At 42.3% G+C, this 22329-nt stretch overlaps 1 protein-coding gene across 2 annotated transcripts in view; it reads right to left on the bottom strand.

Annotated features, from left to right (window-relative positions):
* Window positions 1-22329, bottom strand: part of prmt3 (protein arginine methyltransferase 3) — a 190591-nt gene that overhangs the window by 29797 nt on the left and 138465 nt on the right. For both annotated transcript variants that reach the window (XM_060941852.1, XM_060941853.1), the window contains exons 13-14: window positions 18994-19080; window positions 1465-1515 (exon numbers count right to left, since the gene is read on the bottom strand). In XM_060941852.1, the coding sequence (XP_060797835.1) occupies window positions 1465-1515; window positions 18994-19080 (138 nt within the window). The remainder of the gene's footprint in view (window positions 1-1464; window positions 1516-18993; window positions 19081-22329) is intronic.

Raw genomic sequence — 22329 nt, 5'->3', positions numbered from 1 at the left:
TTGTAAGAGAATGAGACACCTCTTTACCGTTACCATATACTTTCTTTACCGTTACCATTCCTAGTAACGGTAAAGAAACTTTGGTAACGGTAAAGAGAAAATCATGCATAAATGTCTGTTTTTCTCTAGACTTCCGGGCCAAATATAGCCTAGTAAACTAGACCCACCCGCCTAGCGGCCAAAAATATTTTTGCCTACAAGTGGGTCTAGCCTCGGACCATATCAACAACACACCCCGGACATCAAATCGTGCCCGCCAATCACAACGCAAGGTTTTTGTTTGGATTCTTTGGGCGGGCTTTTGCAGGAGTGACGACAAGGCTGCGCGACGCTGGAGAAAGCACAACAGGAAAGATGGCTACGGCTATTGAACAGCGCTCGTTTGACTCCGCTTTGGAATCAGTTTTAGAAGAATTAGACTTGGAGTTTTCGTTGAAACATGGAGCCTGGCAAGCCAGACTAAAAATATTTTTGGCCGCTAGGCGGGTGGGTCTAGTTTACTAGGCTACCTTTCTGTCGCTCTGACTATGTCACAGTCACTGTTGCACTGATTGGTCAGAGCGTTGGCCTATACGCACAGAGACAGTTTGAAAGACAACGGGTTGTTCCTCCCACACCCTTCGGAAATGTCTACGACCGAGACCAGACTAAATATTCACATTTAGTCTGGCTTGCCAGGCTAGGCCAAATAGGCAAATAGAATTGAATTTAAAATATTTTAAGTCATTGTGTACCAGATGAAATATAATAAAAGCTTTTTTGGTATGGTAACGGTAAAGAAAGCCACAATTTCAGAAAAATTTATTTTTTCATAAAAATAATAGGAATCTAGCTTTGCTGATTAGTAGGACTTGATTTTAATCAATAAGCAATCTTTTTTGTACATTTATAGAAAGAGTGACAACATTTTTTTTCATTTCTTTACCGTAATTGGTACAATTTTTTGAAAATGGCCCAAATACACAGCTGTTATTTATCAAAAGTAAAATGTATAATCGTGATGTGTCGTTCATTACTAAACTGGCTCTCTGCTGTGTTATAAGCAGAATAACACCTTTCGGGTCATGCTGCTATATGAAAATAATCCACTGCATGGTGGTAACCGTATCACATCACCATGACATGGATTATTTTTGTATAACATCAAGAAACAATTGTGTTATTCCTTATATGTGAAAACACAAAACTAATTCTGAATCTCAGAGAACTGATTCTGATCAAAATGACTCTTTATACGAGTATTCACTGTAAGAATGAAAATTATATTTACTAATCAACATGAAAGGGAGCAGCGTATGCTGCAAAATCAAAAATGCTGTGAATGCACGGTCTGGTTTTATTTCTGTTCGGTTTGGCTGATGGAGGACGGTGAATGCTGAGTGTGTTAAAAAAAAATCACCTCGGGTGTGACAGGAAAAGCATGAGAGTGTAATTGTAATTGGTTTGCTGTTAAACTAAACTTACCTTGTTCATGCAGTCTCGGTCAAAAAAAATATCAAAATAACCCACCACTGCCTGGAGAGAGAGGGGGGGGGGGGGGGGGGCATTCACATAAATGTAAAGCTAAAAGTAATAAAATATTTGTCTTTAATTATATTCAAACATATTAAAATTGAGATGAACAAACTTTCAAGAAATGCTTTTACGTCACTATAGTTAGTTCAGTGCACACGTTCTTTTGAAAGAACTTAAGGTGTTTTCACGCTTGGACCCTTTTAGCCCGTTTTTAGAGCGTTTTTTGCACGTGTGTGAGCACTCCAGATGAACTCGGACCCCTCGGGAGGCGTCTCACGTCAGCTGGCTTCCAGTCCACGCTGCAGTTCGTTTAACCTGTGTATTGTGAACACAAAGTGCTCCAGGTTCACATTACCTTTTGCCATTGTGTTTTAGTCCTCTAGGCTTGCCGTACGCAGATCACATACTATTGCACTGGGACACTGGGGGGGTTAAAGGTCTGAGAGCTCCCGAGGAACTATAATGTGAACAGGACGAGGACCGAGACCACATCAGTGGACCAAAAAGAGACCCGAGTCCCCTTTGAAATGAACTCGCAATATGAATGGGACATTCCACCGAATGGGTGCCATTTGTTTGTTGTACCACTCCCAAATTAAACTTAATTTGTTATATCTTTTCAACACTGATTGTAATAACACACATATTTAACTATTCAAAATGGGTCAACCTCAGGCTACGTTACTTATTTTTTTTACAAGGTTTAGAAGTCAAAGATGGCTGCATACTCTTTATATGAGTAACAGGACTGAAAGTAACAGGACTGAGTTTTTAGCCTAGGATTAGCTAATACATGGAATTAAGCCACATGGCGTCATCGCTAATAGCATGATCACACTTAGCACATTTTAGTGATTTACCAAAAATCTGTATTTTTAAAATAAACAAATCTGATGTAACTTCCTGTTGAGCATGTGATTTATGGAATGTTCCAAATTTGTCAGATGGGGTAATATGTTTGGGTAACAGGACTGAGTGAAAACCCAGGGACATGACTAAAATGTGTATTTTAACTAAGATATTGTGGATTTCTTATGAAAAAAATATATTTAAACCATGGATAGGATATGGAGTCACACAACAGTGCAAAAGAAATACTGTTTCTGAAGGATTTTAATCATAATATTTCATAGTTAAGTATAAAGTTAGAGTGCGGGGACAGGTAATACATGCTATTTTTCAGTGTTTTAGGTAGTTTTTATTAATCCTTACAATTATATATATCTTAAATTTGAAATCAGATCAATGTGCAGGACATCCTGCGTAATAAGGAAATGTATTTTAAAGTGCATTTATACATATAATTTTCTAGGGACGGAAATGGCACCGATTCGGTGGAATGGCTCGAATGCAAAAAGAACAGAGTCCCTTTTCTGCTGGTCCACTTTAAGAGTTTGACTCGTTTAAAAAGGACGACGTGAAAACACCCTTCGTTAAAATGCTCTATCTTATTTACATGGCACTGAAAATATGAGACATTTTACACTATTTTGAAGTGTTTTTTTTTTTTAATTAACTTTACTGAGGGTCAAAACTTATTGATTTCATTTCAGTTTTGTCTTTTTTTTTAATATGTGTGAGATTACGCCCATTCATCTCATCACCTATTCTTCTCTTCCTGCTCTGCCTCTCACTGATTGTGTTCTTTGTGTGTGTGTGTGTGTGTGTGTGTGTGTGGTGTTGTCAGCTGTGTCAGGATTAAAAGCTATTAGTTCTGCTTCACTGCCTCTGTGTGTGTGTGTGTGTGTGTGTGTGTGTGTGTGTGTGTGTGTGTGTGTGTGTGTGTGTGTGTGTGAGTGATTGATAGTCACTCTTCTCTCACAGGAGAGCAGCACTGTATTCCTTCATTCTGCTGCTACAAAATGTAAATATACATTAATATAATATGTACATCTACGGTATGTGTGTATAATTAATATAGATAATAGCTGCATATGTGCATACAACAACAACAACAACAACACCACACACACGTATGCAATAACAACAGAAAAAGGGGAAATTAATTTTTGTATATTTGTGAGTGTACTGCGCAATTTTTCTCTTTTGTCCCTTTTTGCATTCGTGTGCAATTTTCATGTGCAAGTGTGTGTGTGCTGCAAAGTTGCATTCCCCTGATGAAAGTGTGACCTGCTTTAGCTCAGGCGTCCCAGTAGTCTTTGCTGGAGGCTGTACATTTCATCACACAAACACACATGCTCTTTTAGTCCTTGTGTTCGTAACACTGAGAAAATGAATTCCCGTTTGGGAACGGTGGAACGCAATGTGATCAGATATCTGATCCGTTTCAGACAAATCGTCCCAGGATGCATACACAATTACACACACACACAGGTATACTGTCAGGATGACGCAGGACTGACTGACTACGACACACAAGCGTGTATCTTTAGTGCTGCACGCATTTACACTGTGTGCATGTTTACACTAAAACACGGCAGAAATTGTTTTCTAAAGTAAACCAGCAGCATTTCTGTTTCCCTGAAGAACTTTTCAGTGCTACGGTGTTTATTTAATGTTAGTCCGACAAAACCTTTTTTTTTTAATAATGATTTTTTGATATGAGGAGGGATCTTTATAGGTGAGAACTAATTATTCAGTTCAAACAATACATCATTCTTTATGAATTAAATACAGTTCTCGCATGATGCTGATGGACAGGATTATCATTATTACACCAGCTCCAGTCTGTGTATATACAGATTAGTTCCATGTGTGTATAACAGTGCGGTAATTTTACGGTACACGGTAAGAGTCCAGCCATGCAGGCAGATTAAAACACATCATATACTCGTACAGTTTCCTCATTTCAAAGAATTAAATCTCATAACACGACGGCAGCGAGGTGGGAATCCTGGGAAACTGCTCGAATACTAATAAAATAAGATTTATAAAGACTACATCAGAACAAATGTTTTCTCTTCAAGGCTTTAAAAATCTTTCCACAAGTAGATATTAAGTGTTGATGAGGATAACGGGGATCTGCTTCTGACAGCATGATGGCTTTCAGCTGATCCTGAGGTTTCTTCACAGCTTTAAATCAATTTTAAACCATTCGAGCAAATATTGAATTCAACTCGTTATTTAAAACTAATAAATGTGTCACAAACGGACATCGATTTTAGTTTTGTAAGAATAATTTACTCAACACTTTACACGCAATACGTTTAAAATAATTTACACGTCCCAGCCTTTGTTGTTATTATTATTATTATTATTATTATTATTACTACTTCACTCAGCACAGTCACGTGCGTTTCCAGCTCAACAAAGCAGCGCAGGGACATGTGAGTGCAGCGCGAGAGAAACAGAAGGAAAAAGCACGAGAGGAAAAAAGGACACGAGCGTTTTGTTGTTGTTTTTTTCTTTCTTTCTCATCAGAAGTGTCCGGCCTTCACAGGCGGCGAGGATAAGCGATGAGCGCGTGCTGTCGAGCCCAGCCCACGAGCAACACGACAAGCGCAGGGAAAATTAATAATTATCATCATGGCTAACGCCGACCGGGGAGCAATTCATCATCGCGCTCTTTTCCGGCGCTATCGTGGCGGAGCAGCGCGTGCTGCAGCCAGATACAATTATGCGGCGCGAGCTGCAGAGGAGGGCGGGCTAACGGGGCTAATGCGCTTTTGATGGGCTTTATTCGCGCGTGAGAGCGGTCACGCTCGGCCACACCTCCCTCTCTCTTTCTCTCTCTCTCTTTCTCTCCAACGAACGAACGAAACACACACACAGGAGCTCTCCGTTACGTTCCGCCGCATTGGTAGCGAACAAACAAGGTTTAATTCGAGAGGAAGAGCCTTTACACGCGCGGGAACGAGCGCAAACATTCACACGCCAAATAATAAAGACAATGCGGATACAATGAACGGGTTTACAGCACAGTCTCTCTCTCTCTCCATCTCCTCCCCATCTCTGCATCTCTCTCTCTTCCCAATCTCTGTGTGTCTGTCTTTCTCCATCTCTCTCTGTCTTTCTATCTCTTCCCCATCTCTGTCTCTCTCTCCATCTCTCTCTGCCTCTCCATCTCTTCCTCATCTCAATGTCTCTCTCTCTCTTCACCATCTGTCTCTCTCCATCTCTCTCTGTCTCTATCTCTTCCCCATCTCTCTCTCTGTCTCTCCATCTCTTCCCCATCTCAATGTCTCTCTCTCTATCTCTTCCCCATCTCTGTCTCTCTCTCCAGCTCTCTCTGCCTCTCCATCTCTTCCCCATCTCAATGTCTCTCTCTCTTCCCCATCTGTCTCTCTCTCCATCTCTCTGTCTCTATCTCTTCCCCATCTGTCTCTGTCTCTCCATCTCTTCCCCATCTCAATGTCTCTCTCTCTCTATCTCTTCCCCATCTCTGTCTCTCTCTCCATCTCTCTCTGCCTCTCCATCTCTTCCCCATCTGTCTCTCTCTTCCCCATCTGTGTCTCTCTCTCCATCTCTTCCCCATCTCTGTCTCTCTCTGCCTCTCCATCTCTTCCCCATCTCAATGTCTCTCTCTCTCTTCCCCATCTGTGTCTCTATCTCTTCCCCATCTCAATGTCTCTCTTCCCCATCTGTGTCTCTCTCTCCATCTCTTCCCCATCTGTGTCTCTCTCTCCATCTCTCTCTGCCTCTCCATCGCTTCCCCATCTCAATGTCTCTCTCTCTTCCCCATCTCTCTCTCTCTTCCACATCTCTGTCTCTCTCTCCATCGCTTCCCCATCTCTCTCCATCGCTTCCCCATCTCTCCATCTCTCTCTCCGCCTCTCCATCTCTTCCCCATCTCAATCTCTCTCTTCCCCGTCTCAATGTCTCTTTCTCTTCCCCATCTCGGTCTCTCTTTCCCCATCTCTCTCTATCTCTTCCCCATCTCTGTGTCTCTCTCTCTCTCTATCTCTTCCCCATCTCTCTCTCTTTCCCCATCTCTCTCTATCTCTTCCCCATCTCTGTGTCTCTCTCTCTCTCTTCCCCATCTGTGTCTCTCTTTCCCCATCTCTCTCTATCGCTTCCCCATCTGTCTCTCTCTCCCCCTCCTCCAGCATGTTCTCTCGTTGTCTGTCATTTTTTCTTCTCCTCTTGTCTTTTTTTCTTCATATTCCCTCCATCTCTTGCCCACTTTCTTTTTCTTTCATCATTTCCATCCTCCCCTTGCTCTCCTCCTCTTTTCCACTCATATAAATACACTCCCTTTGGCATTATTTCTTTATTTTTTTCTTTTCTGTTCTGTTTCAGATTCTCTTTTGTCGTTCTCACCATTCGTTTTTTATTTGTCATATCTCCTTTCTCTTCTCTTTCTTTCTTTTTTCCTGTTTGTTTCCCCTTTTTTCTGTTTTCTTCACACACACCCCTTAATAGAAGCCCAGTGTTTATTATTATGATCTGTTTAAATGATCCCATGAGAGCGGTATCTCTCACACTCTGTGTGTGTGTGTGTGTGTGTGTGTGTGTGTGTGTGTGTGTGGAGGGCACTGCTTCCCGCTGACCGACACTCCGGTGCACGGCGAGTGTTATTTGTCTTCGGTTGGCGCGCGCGCTGCTGTGCTGTTCATTTAATGCAAGGTTAGGCAGGCTGATGTGATGAATGGAGTGTCGGTGGAGGAATAAAAGCATGCGCTCCATCATCATGGGCGGTTTTTTTAATGTTACGAGGTCGTTTTTGGTCTCGTTTATTGCTACTCGAAACTGGACCAAAATTATACTCAATATCTTTTTGCCGTGTTGAAAAAAAGTGGCAGCACCAAACAGCCTACAGAAATTTTTTGTTCGAGGAAACTGGGGTAGGTTGGTACAGGTTTGGTTGCTATATCTGTGCCACATGTGTGAAAGTATCGATACACCAATCAGCCAGAACATTACAGCCACCTGCCTGCAGTCCTCTGCATACCAAGTCCAAATTTTGGGATGAAATATTCAGGTGAAATCAGGCAGGTCATTAAATATGTGTGTTATATAAATAATTAAATTAAATCAATAAATTTATTATTATTATTATTAATAATGTTCTAGTCTTTGCACACCAAAAATGAAATTCTGTACAATGAAAAAATAAATTCCAATCCATCTTGACTGTTGTGAAATTTCACGTGGGAGAATGATTACCTGACCAAACAAATACAGGTTCCACTGAGTTCTACTGATGTCACACGATAGAACGACAAGTAGGGAAAAAAAGCAGGAAAAATGGCTGAGCAGCTCATTAATCTTGTTGCCCAACATCCCGTCTCTCAGCTTCACCGCTCCCTGGTGTCCTCTCCATTCCAACAACCAGAGTACCCAAAACTTTCTCTTTCTTCAGAGAATGTAGATAATTACTGTCCTTTCGTCACTATTAGAAAACTCCATCATTCACTCAGTTCACAACTGAAGGGTAATGGAATGTGAAATAGTTATTTTAAAAAATAATAATCACACCAGACTTGGTGGGTACAATCTGTGGGTGCACAAATTTTTTTGTATTTTTGCATCACAATTTTGTGTCGTATCCATGAATGGGGATGAGAGTGTAGTGAAGATGCAAGGAGTAGACGTAAAGAAAGTTGGTGAATTCAGGTACCCGGGGTCAACTGTGCAGGAAAACGGGGGCTGCGATAGTGAGGTGAGAAAGAGAGTGCAGGCAGGGTGGAGCAGTTGGAGAAGGATTTCGGGAGTCATTTGTGATCGGAAAGTCCCAGCAAAAGTGAAAGGTAAGCTGTATAAGACAGTAGTGAGACCAGCTGTGATGTATGGATTGGAGACCGGACCCTTAACGAAGAGACAGGAGGTAGAGCCCTGCACTCCCGCGGGACCCGACGCAAAGCAGTGCGGCGCGGGACAAATTTTGAAAGCTCATTGCGGGCGCGGGCGGGAGCAGGAGTGCACATATGCGGGCGCGGGCGGGAGCGGTGATAAGCTGCAGTCCCGCTAACTAAAAACGTGTTTAAAATAAAATTTATAAATTATTAATTTATGTCTATCATATATAATTTGTGCTGGATATTTTATTTGGCATTAATAAAAACATTTTAAGATGCCTAAATTTGCAGAGAGAGTCAGATTGCCAGATTGAGTGAGGAATGGCATCTTAAATTTGTCATTGATCACCCTAACGGGCAATCCTTTGATCACTCTAATGACTCGCCGTTCACACCCAGCCTCCAGTGACCCACACTAACATGATGCCTCAATGACACCTTAGCCCATGTTTACATTAGACCGTATCAGCGGATCATCAGATTAACGTTTTTAAAACGATTAGTGTGCACACAGCAACACCAATACACGGATACGCTCGGCTCCGCAGGCATCCTGCGCTCCAAATCACTCCGCCCTGAACCGCGAGTGCCCTCTGGAGGGTGCGCACTCCGGCCCTGCGCAGCTCACAGAGCGCGCGAGTGAAGTGAACAAGCTGTGATTCGGGACTGAGCCGCTGTGTGTGTGATCCCAGCGCAGATCACTTACCACTTGCAAGTGGAAGGATGGCAAGCCTAAAGACAATCATAACTACACAGTGGGCAGTATTTGCATCAGTATTTGCAGTATTTTCATACTTTTATACTCTTTAATGAAAGGTGATACAAGGCGGAAGTCCGCGCCGTTTTTCAGCAGTAGCGTCACATGACCAACGCCAGCGAATCAGGAAGGTGGATGTCACAGTGACGTTGTCCAATGACGACGCCAGCTAGAGCTCAGCACAGCGTATCCGCGTATTCTCAATGTTTACACAGCACCGGAGCTGACACGATCTGGATTGAATACGTGGACCCTGACGGATTCCCGTTTCCCGGTGTTTCCAGGCGGTTTAATGTAAACGGACAGTGCATCCGCGAAGAAAACGAGACAGATACGGTCTAATGTAAACTTGGCCTTAGATGAGCTGGTCATCAGAATTCTGATTCTGATCCAGGAGAGGATAAATAACTCTCATACGTTTCCGATTCCTTTCCTCTTCCGTGTTTGAGATCTCCGATCATGGCAGAAGAGCAGAGCTCCTTTACTGAAGCTCACAGTGCTTCAAAAGTAAGTGCTGCTTTAAAAAGAGCAATTTTTAATTTACCGTTAAAAAGTCAAGAGTCCTGAAATCAGACATTTTAGTTAGAAATGCTTTACAAATGTAAACTGGGTTAGCCTAATGTTTTGTATGGCTGAACAATAAATATACCAAATTTCCACTTGGAATTACGTGCTCGCCTGTCTTTTTTTATTGTTTATTATTATTATTATTATTATTAGAGACACTGACAAAGGCAACAGCCGAAACGTTTGTCTCCTTCTGTTGCTAAAAACAACTGAAAAGAAATGTAACTAAAAGAATAAGTTCAAGAGTGCGATCCATCTCTCCTTTCACACTAATTATTCATAGGAGGCGCATCACGGGAGAGCGCATACTTAAATGATTAGTCTACTTAAATAATAATTATTATTATTAGGTCTACATGCTGCCATTTCAACATTCCGAACTCAGAAACAAGGTAAATAATAACAAACGTGAGCGTGAGCTGTAGATATTTATGCTCAAATCCACTCAAAGTAGGGGGCGGGGCACCATCACGCTGTGTCAAGACAAGAACTTTCCTGAGAAATAACGCGAACGTCTGCATCATGCGGGATTTGCGGGCGGGAGCGGGACAAAATATGGCAGGCGCGGGCGGGAGCGGGACTGAAAATCATAATTCTTTGCGGGCGCGGGCGGGAGCGGGACTGCACAATGCGGGCGCGGACGGGAGCGGGACTGAAAAATCCGACCCGCGCAGACCTCTAACAGGAGGCAAAGTTGGAGGTGGCGGAGTTGAGGATGTTAAGGTTTTTGATGGGAGGTTGGACAGGATAAGGAACGAGCACATCAGAGGGACAGCACATGTGGAGAGCTTGGGAATTAAGCTAAGAGAGATGAGACTGAGATGGTATGGGAACATCCTGAGATGTTGGAAGGAGAATGTTGAGGATGGAGCTGCCAGGCAAACGAAAACGAGGAAGGCCAAAGAGGAGATACATGGATGTGGTGAGAGAGGACATGAAAGTGGCAGGTGTGGTAGAGAAGGATGCGGAAGACAGGGAGCAATGGAGACGAAAGATCTGCTGTGGCGACCCCTAATCGGGAGCGGCCAAAAGAAGAAGAAGAATAATTTTGTGTTGTATCCAATGTGTAAATGCATTAATATCCCTCACTTTGGGCAAGAGGCATGGTTCACCCTGGGCAGGTCACTAACTGTATCACAGGGGTAACACAGAGACAAACATTCACACTCACATTCACACCTATGAGTAATTTAGAGTAACCAGTTGACCACATATCTTTGGACCGTGGAAGGAAACTGGAGCACCAGAGGAAACTCACACAGGCACGAGAACATGCAAACTCCACACAGAAAGACCGCAAGGTTTGAACCGAGAACCTTCTTGCTGTGAGACAACAGTAATAACCACTGCACCACCGTGCCACCCTTCCTCAAACCATTCCTGAACAATGTTGGCAGAGAGCATTATCCTGCTGAAAGAGGCCACTGCCATTAGGGAACACCAGCCCTATAAAGGGGTGTCCTTGGTTTGTAACAATGTTCAGGTACATGGTACCTTGGTGGTATGCATGAAAGTAACATGCACATGAATGCCAGGACACAAGGTTTCTCAGCAGAACGCTGCCCAGAGCATCACACTGCCTCTGCCAGCTTGCCTTCTTCCCATACTGCATCGTGGTGTCATCTCTTCTCCAGGTATGTGACAAACACACACACACACACACACCCAGCCGTCCACATGATGCAAAAGAAAACGTGATTCATCAGACCAGGCCACCTCCTTCCACTGCCCCATGGTGTAGTTCTGATGCTCACATGCCCCTTGGAGGTGCTTTCGGTGGTGGACAGGGTTAGCATAGGCACTCTGACCAGTCTGTGGCTACACAGCCCCATATGTATCAAGCTGCACTGCATTGTGTGTGTTCCATCAGCCAGCATTAACTTTTTCAGCAGTTTGTGCTCCAGTCACTCTTCTGTGGGATTGGACCATACAGGTTAGACTTTGCTCCCCATGCGAATCAATGAGCCTTCGACACCCATGACCCTGTCGCCGGTTCACTGGTTCTCCTTCCTTGGAACACTTTTGTTCGGTACGCAGGAACAATGCATACCAGGAACACCCTACAAGCTGTTCCATTTTGGAGATGCTCAGATCCAGTCATCTAACCATCGCAGTTTGTCAAAGTCGCTCAGATCCTTACGTCGCCCATTTTTCCTGCTTCCAACACATCAACTTCAAGAACTGACTGTTCTCTTGTTGCCTAATAAACCCCACCCCTTGACAAGTGCCATCGTAAAGAGATAATCAAGGTCATTGACTTCACCAGTCAGTGTCAGTCATGTTTAATGCTATAGCTGACTGGTGTGTGTGTAACGTGACTTAAATAAGTAATATTACTGATTTCTCTGTGCACATATGCTATACGGCTGAAGGTTTGTGGACACCAGACCATCACACCAATATGTGGGTTTCCTCAAAATTCCCATAATGTTTGAAGTACACAGTTGTATAGAACGTGTGTGTGTGTGTGTGTTGTAGCTTTTCAATTTCCCTTCACTGGAACTAAGAGGCCCAAACTTGTCCCAGCAGGACAATGTCCCTGTGCACAAAGTGAGCTCCATGAAGACATGGTGTGTTAAGTTTGGTGTGAAGAACTCGAGTGTCCTGCACAGAGCCCTGACTGAACTCAACCCCACTGAACACCGTGATTGATGGTCAGGTGTCCACAAACCTTTGGCCGAAATGTCTAAACTGCAGGAACATTATTAATTTCAGTTTTTAAAAGGCAATTTTTTAATGACTTTACCCTTTGTTTTTAATCAACATTAAACAGTTCTCAATTTTTATTCTCGAGTAAACAGCCTCGACATTCTATGCTTTTTCACTTTGGTACAAGTTGACTACACTGCAAAAAATAAAAATCTTAGGAAGTTTATTTGTCTATTTTCAAGTCAAAACATCTAGCCACCCTTATTATAAGACATAATTGCCCAACAAGCAAAACCTCATTTAGCTAGAAAGGCTAGTTTTTAGACAGTCCATCTTGAAAATCTTGTTTAGACAAAATGTCTTGAAAAAGTCTTATTTGGAGCACCTTTGAAAATAAAAAGTTTTTTTTTTAAACAAGTACGTACATTTTAGCCTAGTAAACTAGACCCACCCGCCTAGCGGCCAAAATATTTTTGCCTACGAGTGGGTCTAGCCTCGCACCATATCAACAACACACCCCGGGCATCAAATCGTGCCCGCCAATCACAACGCAAGGTTTTTGTTTGGATTCTTTGGGCGGGCTTTTGCAGGAGTGACGACAACGCTGCGCGACGCTGGAGAAAGCACAGCAGGAAAGATGGCTACGGCTAGAGAACAGCGTGTGTTTGACTCCGCTTTGGAATCAGTTTTAGAAGAATTAGACTTGGAGTTTTCGTTGAAACATGAGCAGGAAGAGGCTCTCCGCTCATTCCTTTTCAAGAAGGACGTTTTCGCTGTTTTGCCGACCGGCTGTGGCAAAAGTCTGATCTACCAGCTGGCCCCGCTCGTAGCCAAAAGGATGGGGCTAGTTTGTGCAGTATGAAGAATTAATAAACAGCTTTGAAACATTACTTTTTGATTGTTTCTTATTTTCCTGTTATTTTAAATTTAAGGGAAATTATTTCACCAAACACCACTAAATAAAAACTCTCAAACAGTTTAAGCAAACACTTGAAAAAAAAAAAGTGTATGTTAAGTATGTGGTACAGACTCCAAACTTGTGGTCATTATCTCCAAACTTCTTAATATCTAGAACCTGTTTATTAATTAATACGCATTTTGAAAAATTATTTATTTCAAGGCCTCCCCCACTGCTTTCTGTCGCTCTGACTACGTCACAGTCACTGTTGCGCTGATTGGTCAGAGCGTTGGCCTATACGCACAGAGACAGTTTGAAAGACAGTGGGTTGTTCCTCCCACACCCTTCGGAAATGTCTACGAGCGAGGCCAGACTAAATATTCACATTTAGTCTGGCTTGCCAGGCTACGTACATTTTGGACATTTGTCAAATGCGGTTCATTTTGTTTCAAGAAAAAAAAAACTAAGTATGCTTGTTTTGGGAATAAATGAACTTTAAGGCCCGGTCCCACTGGCCGATGGACACAAAACGTATGCAAAAAGGACACAGCGGACGAGCAAAATTTCGGGGGTGGCTCTATCCGTTTTCATCCGCTCCAAAAATGGACAAAATTTGCGAAAATTTGCGAAAATAGAACGGAAAAGAACGGACGTGGGTAGTATATAGCGGGGATGTTAAACGCATGTTCATAGGAAGCCTAGCGGATGAAAGCGGATGGAAGTGGATGACAGCTCCGAAGGGGTTACTGGTGATAACTGAGAAGCGGACACATAGCAGAAAGAGCGGATGCATAGCGGATGAAGGGGATGCATCACGTACGCCTAACGGAAACAAAGGGGATGTTGCGCGGATGTATATCGGATGCAGACCGTTCACTGCGCATGCGGGGGGTATGAATTGCGTCTGCTCCGCGGATATAAAGGGATGCAGCACGCACGCCGTCAGCATAAAGCGGAAAGACGTGCTGGCGGCTACATCGATACATCTCTACTACTAGATGATTTTCTCTACCTTTTTATACAAAATATCGATTGTCTGCTAGGTGTCCTTCTACATACTCTAGACATACTCCAGACATCCTAAATATACGAGATACATCCCAGATATAAACGCTTTGTCCGTTTTGAATACTTTATATACGAGATGCATACGCTTACATCCTTTCTATTTCCATGCTACTAACGATGAATAGACGTTTCATGTACCTTATCTTTCCTCCCTCTTTCCGTTTTCAGCTGCAGCGGATGTGAGTTGCGAGGATGCCCAGAGGATGCAGAGAGGATACAGCAGACGTTTAACGGATGATAACGGACATAGAACGTTTGTTGCTCGTATATGTCGTGGATTTACATCGTACACGGCGGAAAGTTCATCCGTTCTAAAAGTTTTGTGCAGCTCAAAACTTTGCGCGGATGAAATCACAGTGGACGGATGCTCGATGGATAGAGCGTATGAAGCACGTATGCAATGAGTACACAACGGATGCATAGCGTTTTCCAACGGATGGCAAAGATTTTTTTACGTTTTACATCCTCTTTGCATCCGTAAGTGCAGTGGGACCGGGCCTTTACTGAAATCTTTGAATCTTTCATTACAATTCAACTCCACCTTACAGATCCTAAGTTTACTGCGACTGTTTTCTCAGTCAGTCATTCAGAGTGAGCTCCTTCTCGATGCTGTACAGACTCGAGACCAGACAAGTGCCTTCAAAAAGGCTATGAGTGAGTGGAGGGCGTTTTAGTGAGGTCTTTTTGGAATGCTGTGAGTTAAGTTCAGGTGGTTTTTTTTGTTTTTTGTGCCTGATCTTGTAAACCCCTCGTACACATGAATAGTCAGTGCCCCCAAAATGCACTGTTGCTTTGGCGTTGTGTAAGCACTGCAAGTCAAAATGCGTAGACTTGTTTTTTTTGGTGCCTGAGGTCCTGGGGAAGTGGAATCTTAAGAGATGTTTTAATATTTGAATGTTGAAATGGGAAAAAAAATAAACTTGTTGCAATGCTACACGTGTCGTCAACTTGATTCAAGATGGTCTCTGGTCTCATATCTAGAGTATTTTACTAATTACAGGTCACAAAAGGAGAATCTTTTAAGCTAGCAATGCTTAGTTGTAGAATTTAACAATCCTAATATTAGTATATTTATCTTAAATTCAGTTTTTTCTGCTAAGACTTTGTCATGAATTGAAGTGAAATACCCTTAAAATGAAATGAATAAAAATGACTTGAATGGCTAAATGTAAGAAGTACGATCTTGTTAAGAACTATTTTGATTATTTTGAGTTAATCAGATCTCGCATAATAAGTTCCCCAATCTTATTTTGGAATTATTTCATCTAAAAACAGGTTAGATTTTTCATCTTACTTTAAGAAATCTTACCAAGTCAAATTTGACTAGTTCCATTGGCAGATTTTTTTTCACCTGATTCAATCTTTTATTTCTTATTTTTGAAAGGCCATTTTTTGCAGTGTATGATCGTTGTGTTAAGTGTAGAAGTCATTCCTTGTTTGACATACAGTACAGTCTAATGACAGTCTAAAGCACAATCTGTGTTTTTAACCTAATGTACTGCATCATGATGCTAATAAAATAATTTTGGGTTGTGTAGGAAACTCCAGATATGAGTTTGGTTATTTAACAATTATTCGCCGAAGGTGAAGTGAATATCGGTGAGTAATAACAAAAGTCGAGATTATTATTCACCGATATTCACTGAGCCTGAGGCGGATAATTGTTTTAGTATAAATACGCAGGTGATTATTTAAAAAATGTAAATAAATCATATTTAAAAAATCATTTATTTCAAACTTCAAAAGCAGCATGCGAATGTAATAAAGGCGCAGAGCAGACTTGTGTCACTTATCTACACTGACTCACATAAAATACTTTGCTCTGAAATCGATAAAATAAATCACAATTCCACCTCACCTTGGAACAGTTTTAGACCAAACTTCGCAGCATCTTTAGTGCTTTTAGGGCAGTGTTGTAGTCGAGTCATTAAACCTTGAGTCCGAGTCCAGTCTCGAGTCCCTAGTGTTCAAGTCCAAGTCATTAAAGAAAATTTGGAGTCGAGTCCACTATTGATCCGAGTCGAGTCCGAGAACAAGACTCCAACGGCACCATGTGACGGTGTCTGTTGCTGCCTTCATGTGAAAGCGTCTCTGCTACAGTGTTGGACTAACGTTTCTGCTCGACCACCCCATTTTAGTTAATAGGCTACAGACAAAAAGCTTGTTCATCACTCAGCAAGCCCCGCCCACTATCAACAGGGCAATGAACACAGCGTGCCACTTCCTTCTCCGGATGGAGTCTCGCCAAACGACAATTGAAGATCGAGGTCGTCCCCGTCGTCTCCTCGATAGTTCTTCTACATATGGAACACACAGCAGTGCATTTTTTCCTACTGCACGAGAAGTCTGTATAAGCAAAGCGGATAATCCTAGCGGCGTTCTCTCCAGGCATTTTAGTGCCGTTAACGTTAGTTTGTTCCTGAACATGACGTATGAACAGGTGAATGTGCATTCTCTTGCACAAAATTAGTAGAAAAATTAATGTAGATATAAATATTTTATGCCAAATTATTATGGCATGTTACAAAAAATAAAGAAAAAAAAAAATCAGAGTCCTCGTCTCCAACTTATGAGTCCGAATGCAGTTCATGCACGAGTCAGAGTCATCAGTGCTCAAATCAAAGTCAAGTCACGAGTCCTTAAAGCAGATACGCAGAACCATGGCCTCACTTTTTGTTTATAAATGCCTTGAGACTTCAAGAATGGCACAGGAATAGTTTTAAGCGTTAACAATAAATCTAATATAGTAATTTTTACGATTAAAGTGATTCATATAGGTAGCGGTCTGAGTGAACGACCTTGACATCCGTGATACCACAGCAGGAAGTCTATCGGTCTCATCGCCATTTCCGCTATACTAAAACACAGAGCTGGCTGCAACTTCGATCCTCCATTCTGAGCTAATTTGTCGCCATGCCACGTAGATGTGTTGCTGGCGGGTGCAGCAACACAACAGAAGGTGGATTTACGTTGCATTCACGGCCCGAGAATGTTCAAACTGCAAAGATTTGGATGCGTTTTGCAAGAAATTCATGGATTGGGCGCCTACGAAGTGGTCTCTCCTCTGCTCTGCACATTTTACTGAAGACTCGTATGAGACCTCTGATCTGTTGAGGCGCGTTGGCTATAAGCCTGGATTGAAAGAGGGGGGTGCAGTACCAACAATTAAAGGAAAAGAAAACTACATGTAAAGGAAAGTAAGTTCAGTTGCACCAGTTCTCCCGGAGTGTGAGCCGAGCAGTAATGGTGGAGTACTCAGTGTGGAGAAAATGGAGAATGAGTGGAGCAGTCGTCAGATTTCTCTGCTGGATATGCTCGACTCAGCAGCAATATCTCGCCTTTATGTGGAAGAAGCGAATGAAGGAAGAACTGAAAGTCAGATTGTTTCAAAACAATCGGCCACAAGGTCGGCCTTCAAGAAGTGAGAACACAGACGGGTAAGATGCGACTCTCATTTGGTTACATAACAACAACACTACTTGTTTACCTGCATTTAGATTAATACATGTAACTTGTATTGTGTGTTTAAGTTAGCGGTATAAGATTATTTAATTTGCTTCAGAATGTGATTGTCTCAGTTCATCTGATTATTTAATGAGCCTTTTACGTTTTATCAGTGGAAATGCATGCATGTACATGTATGTTGCATAAGTTATGACACCCATCCTGTTTTAATGAGAGTCACATGAGACTGTCAGTTCAATTCCATCCAATTCTCTAGACGGCTTTGTTCTCTGGCTTTATTTCGTAAGGCGGGGGCCTCCGTGGCCGAAGTGTTACTATCGGATTCACTTTCCGATGGTTCGAACTGATACGGTTCTACCGTATGTGTTTAGCAGTAGCATGTACACACACTCTAATTTCAGGACTATTGCAGGCAGATGTATTACTATCTGAGGAAGCTGAAGAATCTCCAATAAATCCGAACGAAGAGGCCACTGCAACCGCTCTCGCCTGCCGAGTCTGGCTTTGGTCTACAGCACCGGTTCCCGCTGTGACGTCACGCACTCAGGGCTGGCTGGCTCAGCGGGGCGGCTCCAATCACAACTTTGCGGTCGATTTTAACTCTCAAAAATATATATTTTTTTATTCCCAATTATGCAGCATACAAGAGTCAAGGATGGAGATACTATCCACTCAGAAATGTATTTAAAAATAAAGGTTCTGCGTATCTGCTTTAAAATTAGGGCACGAGTCAGACTCGAGTCCGAGTCCTGGACTCAGTACTACAAGCCTGTTTTAGGAACAGCATTTTCTTTCATAATTTGTAATTCTTCTTCGAGTCGCTCGAGGTGATTATCGAGAAATAGTCTGAATCTCTCGACCAATCAGCACGCACGATTTTCTATAATCACTTGATTTTTATACTAATCTCTGCTATTTAGTTCAAGAGATAGAGTGAAACATGAGAGACAAAGTGAAAATGATGTTTACAAACTCCATTTCATCTGGTGTACAGCTCCAAAAGCAGAGAAAGAGATAATAACGGTGTATTGATTAATCTATAAAACTGATGCCAGTGTGTGAGGGATGTGCATGTGGGACCGCACCAGAATGGGAACAAAAAGAAAAATTCGTCTCGCAGAATGTAGGGTCGTTGTTTTTTGTCTGTCTCTCTCTCACACACACAAAAGTTTAGTTTATAAAGTAACTGTGAAGTGAAACACCTTATTCTCCTGGCAGACTGGGGTCATCTATCAATCATTCAGGTGTCACATGGCCAATCTCAGCCAATCAAAGGCCTCATCCATCTCCTCTCTCCTAATTAATCTTCACTCTTGACAACCTTGATTAACAACCTTGTGTGTGTGTGTGTGTGTGTGTGTGTGTGTGTTACTCACGGTGCAGTATGTGTTTGCTGTTATCTTCAGAGTAAAATCAGCAGTGAAATTCAGCTCAGAGACAGTGACAGCATTACAGTCCAATGTCTGGGGAAGACACACACACACACACACTATAGGACACAAGTATTAGACATCATAAATGGAGAACTAACAAAGAAAACTAGTGTGTGTGTGTGTTTATTGTACTGAACTGCTCAATACACAATACAATGGTGTGTACTGTCCATCCATCCATTATCTCTAGCCGCTTTATTCTGTTCTACAGGGTCGCAGGCAAGCTGGAGCCTATCCCAGCTGACTACGGGCGAAAGGCGGGGTACACCCTGGACAAGTCGCCAGGTCATCGCTGTGCACTGTATTTTCCCAAATATCAGATGTCCTCTAAAACTATTTTATAAAAATGATTGCATGAAATAACTCTTAAACACAACAATTAGGTTTTTTCCACTCAAACGTTAAGAAAACCTTTTTTTTTTTTTGGTCCATATTCTCATTAGATCTATTTTTAAATAATAGTACTTAGCAGTATACCAGCAGCCCTGTGATGACCTGGCGACTTGTCCAGGGTGTACCCCGCCTTTCGCCCGTAGTCAGCTGGGATAGGCTCCAGCTTGCCTGCGACCCTGTAGAACAGGATAAAGCGGCTACAGATAATGAGATGAGATGTGAATTAGAGCCCTACACTCCCGCGGGAGTCCCGCGGGGCCCGACGCAAAGCAGTGCGGCGCGGGACAAATTTTGAAAGCTCATTGCGGGCGCGGGCGGGAGGGGAAGTGCACAATGCGGGAGTGGGCGGGAGAGGTGATAAGCTGCAGTTCCGCTAACTAAAAACGTGTTTAAAATAAAATTTATAAATTATTAATTTATGTCTATCATATATAATTTGTGCTGGATATTTTATTTGGCATTAACAAAAACATTTTAAGATGCCTAAATTTGCGGATGTGGTCTAATCTCGCGTACGTTTCCGATTTCTTTCCGCTCTTCCGTGTTTGAGATCTCCGATCATGGCAGAAGAGCAGAGCTCCTCTAGTGAAGCTCACAGTGCTTCAGAAGCAAGTACTGCTTTAAAAAGAAAAGTAGGGGGCGGGGCACCATCACACTGTGTCTTTAAATTATATTAATTTCTTATAGGCCTACTTGTATTTCCTAGAATGTAAATGTGAGGAGTGACATATAAGCTATGTGCAATGTACAATATTCTTAATATCCACTGTAGATTTTGGTAGGTGCATTGGGTGTCTCTGTAAAGCCTCAGCTGCGCATGCCGCCTGGCAACGCGCACCCTCGCTCCGTGCGCTAGGTGAAGGATCGGTCAGTGGAGAGCTCAGCTAAGCTCAGCATGTTTAATTCCCCAAGCCAATGACAAGAACTTTTGTGAGAAATAACGTGAACATCTGCATCATGCGGGATTTGCGGGCGCGAGCGGGACAAAATATGGCAGGCGCGGGCGGGACTGAAAATCATAATTCTTTGCGGGAGCAGGACTGCACAATGCGGGAGCGGGACTGAAAATTCTGTCCAGCGCAGACCTCTAATGAGTATACCAGCAGGATGGAGAAGGGTGCCAATAATTCTGAGAGGCACTCACCATTAACTTTATATCATTTGAAGTTTATGCAGCGAGGGCAACCTTACGAATGTATAATATAATCTTACAATGTATAATAAACTAATAAACCCTCACCTAACGACTAGTGAATGCTAGTCACTTTCGACAGCTAACTTTGCTGGGGCTGCGACAAAGAATCGACAAAATTATCATCACCTCGGAGAAAAACACGAACATTAGCAACATGCGGAAAACATTCCACACCCTCGAAACAAAATCAGTCAGTGGGGGGATTGCTTTTTAAGAACGCTGGATGTGTGTCAGAAGCGAATGTGATTTGCCCCACAGCACTGCATTTTACTCTGCTGCATTTTCAACAGGACGATGAAGTGCAGGTGCAATTCCAGTTCGAGGCATGCGATGGGGAGTCTCCGAGGAACGAGATCTTTGCAGTGGATGCTGAATTTTCAAATTGTGAGAGGATCTCCTGCGCACAGCCCTCTTTCAAGTCATTCCACAGGTTTTGGATGGGATGTAGATCTGGGCTTGGGCTGCACCATTCCAGACCGTTGATGATCATCTTCCAAACCATTCCTTGGTTAACTTGGATGTGTGCTTTGGGTCATCACGTTGGAAGGCCTTCATCTTCAGATGTCTAACAGAAGTCTGCAGATTTCGTGCAAAACAGATCGATGTTTGGAGTTCTACCTTGGCGTCATCAGACCATACTACATTTTGCCACATGGTTTGGGATGATTTAGGCGAGCTTGGGGGATTTGTTTTCTCCTGAGAAAGGGCTTATATCTAGCCACCCTAACCTATAGCACAGAAGTGAAGAACCTGTCACATGCAGGTTGTGACCAGTACTTGTCAGATATTCCTGCAGCTCCTTTAATGGTCTCTCGGCAGCCTCACTGATAAGGTTACTTCTTGTCCTGTTATCAGTTTTAGCGGGACGTCCTGTTCTTGGTGATGTCACTGTGGTACCCCATTTTCTCCACTTGTTTGTTCTCCACTGGCTTCCAGTAAGCTACAGAATTGACTTTAAAGCATTGCTGCTGGTGTACAAATCTCTAAATGGTACAGGGCCCAATTACCTCTCTGATATGTTGCAGCGGCCTAACCCAATCAGATCTACCAGATCGCAACAGAAACATTTACTATTAAAACCAGTTGTTAAAACAAAGTGTGGTGAAGCAGCTTTTAGCTACTATGCAGTACAGCGATGGAACCAACTGCCAGAGGACATCAAAAACGCTCCTGCTGTTGGCAGCTTCAAATCTAGGTTAAAGACCAAGCTGTTTTCAGATGCTTTCTGTTAAATAATTAATATTTTTACATTTTTTATAATCTTTACTTTCTCTGCATGTTTTAAATTTACTTTAACTTTATTCTATTTTATTCTGCTAGTTTCTTTTTCTTTCTTTTTCTCCTTTTTCTTTTTGGCATTTTAATATTTTATTTCTACTATTGTTTAATTCTTATTATTTTCTTTTAATTCTTTTAATTAATTATTTTATGTAATTTTATTTCTCTATTGTTTACTGTTTTTGTTTTTACTTCTGTAAAGCACATTGAACTGCCATTGTGTATGAAATGTGCTATATAAATAAACTTGCCTTGCCTTGTTGTTGATTGCCTTCATGGTGTTCAATGGTACATCTAATTTTTTTTTTATTATTTTGTATCCCTCTCCTAACTCATATCGTTCAACAATGAGATCCTGTATGCACTTTGTAAGCTTTTTACGGACCACGGCTTCAGCAGCTGGATGAAATAAA

The sequence above is a fragment of the Neoarius graeffei genome, chromosome 15 (assembly GCF_027579695.1).
Source record: "Neoarius graeffei isolate fNeoGra1 chromosome 15, fNeoGra1.pri, whole genome shotgun sequence".
In the NCBI taxonomy this organism is placed as follows: domain Eukaryota; kingdom Metazoa; phylum Chordata; class Actinopteri; order Siluriformes; family Ariidae; genus Neoarius; species Neoarius graeffei.
The sequence above is the reverse complement of the archived record's forward strand: the minus strand, read 5'-3'. Positions and strand labels throughout refer to the sequence as shown.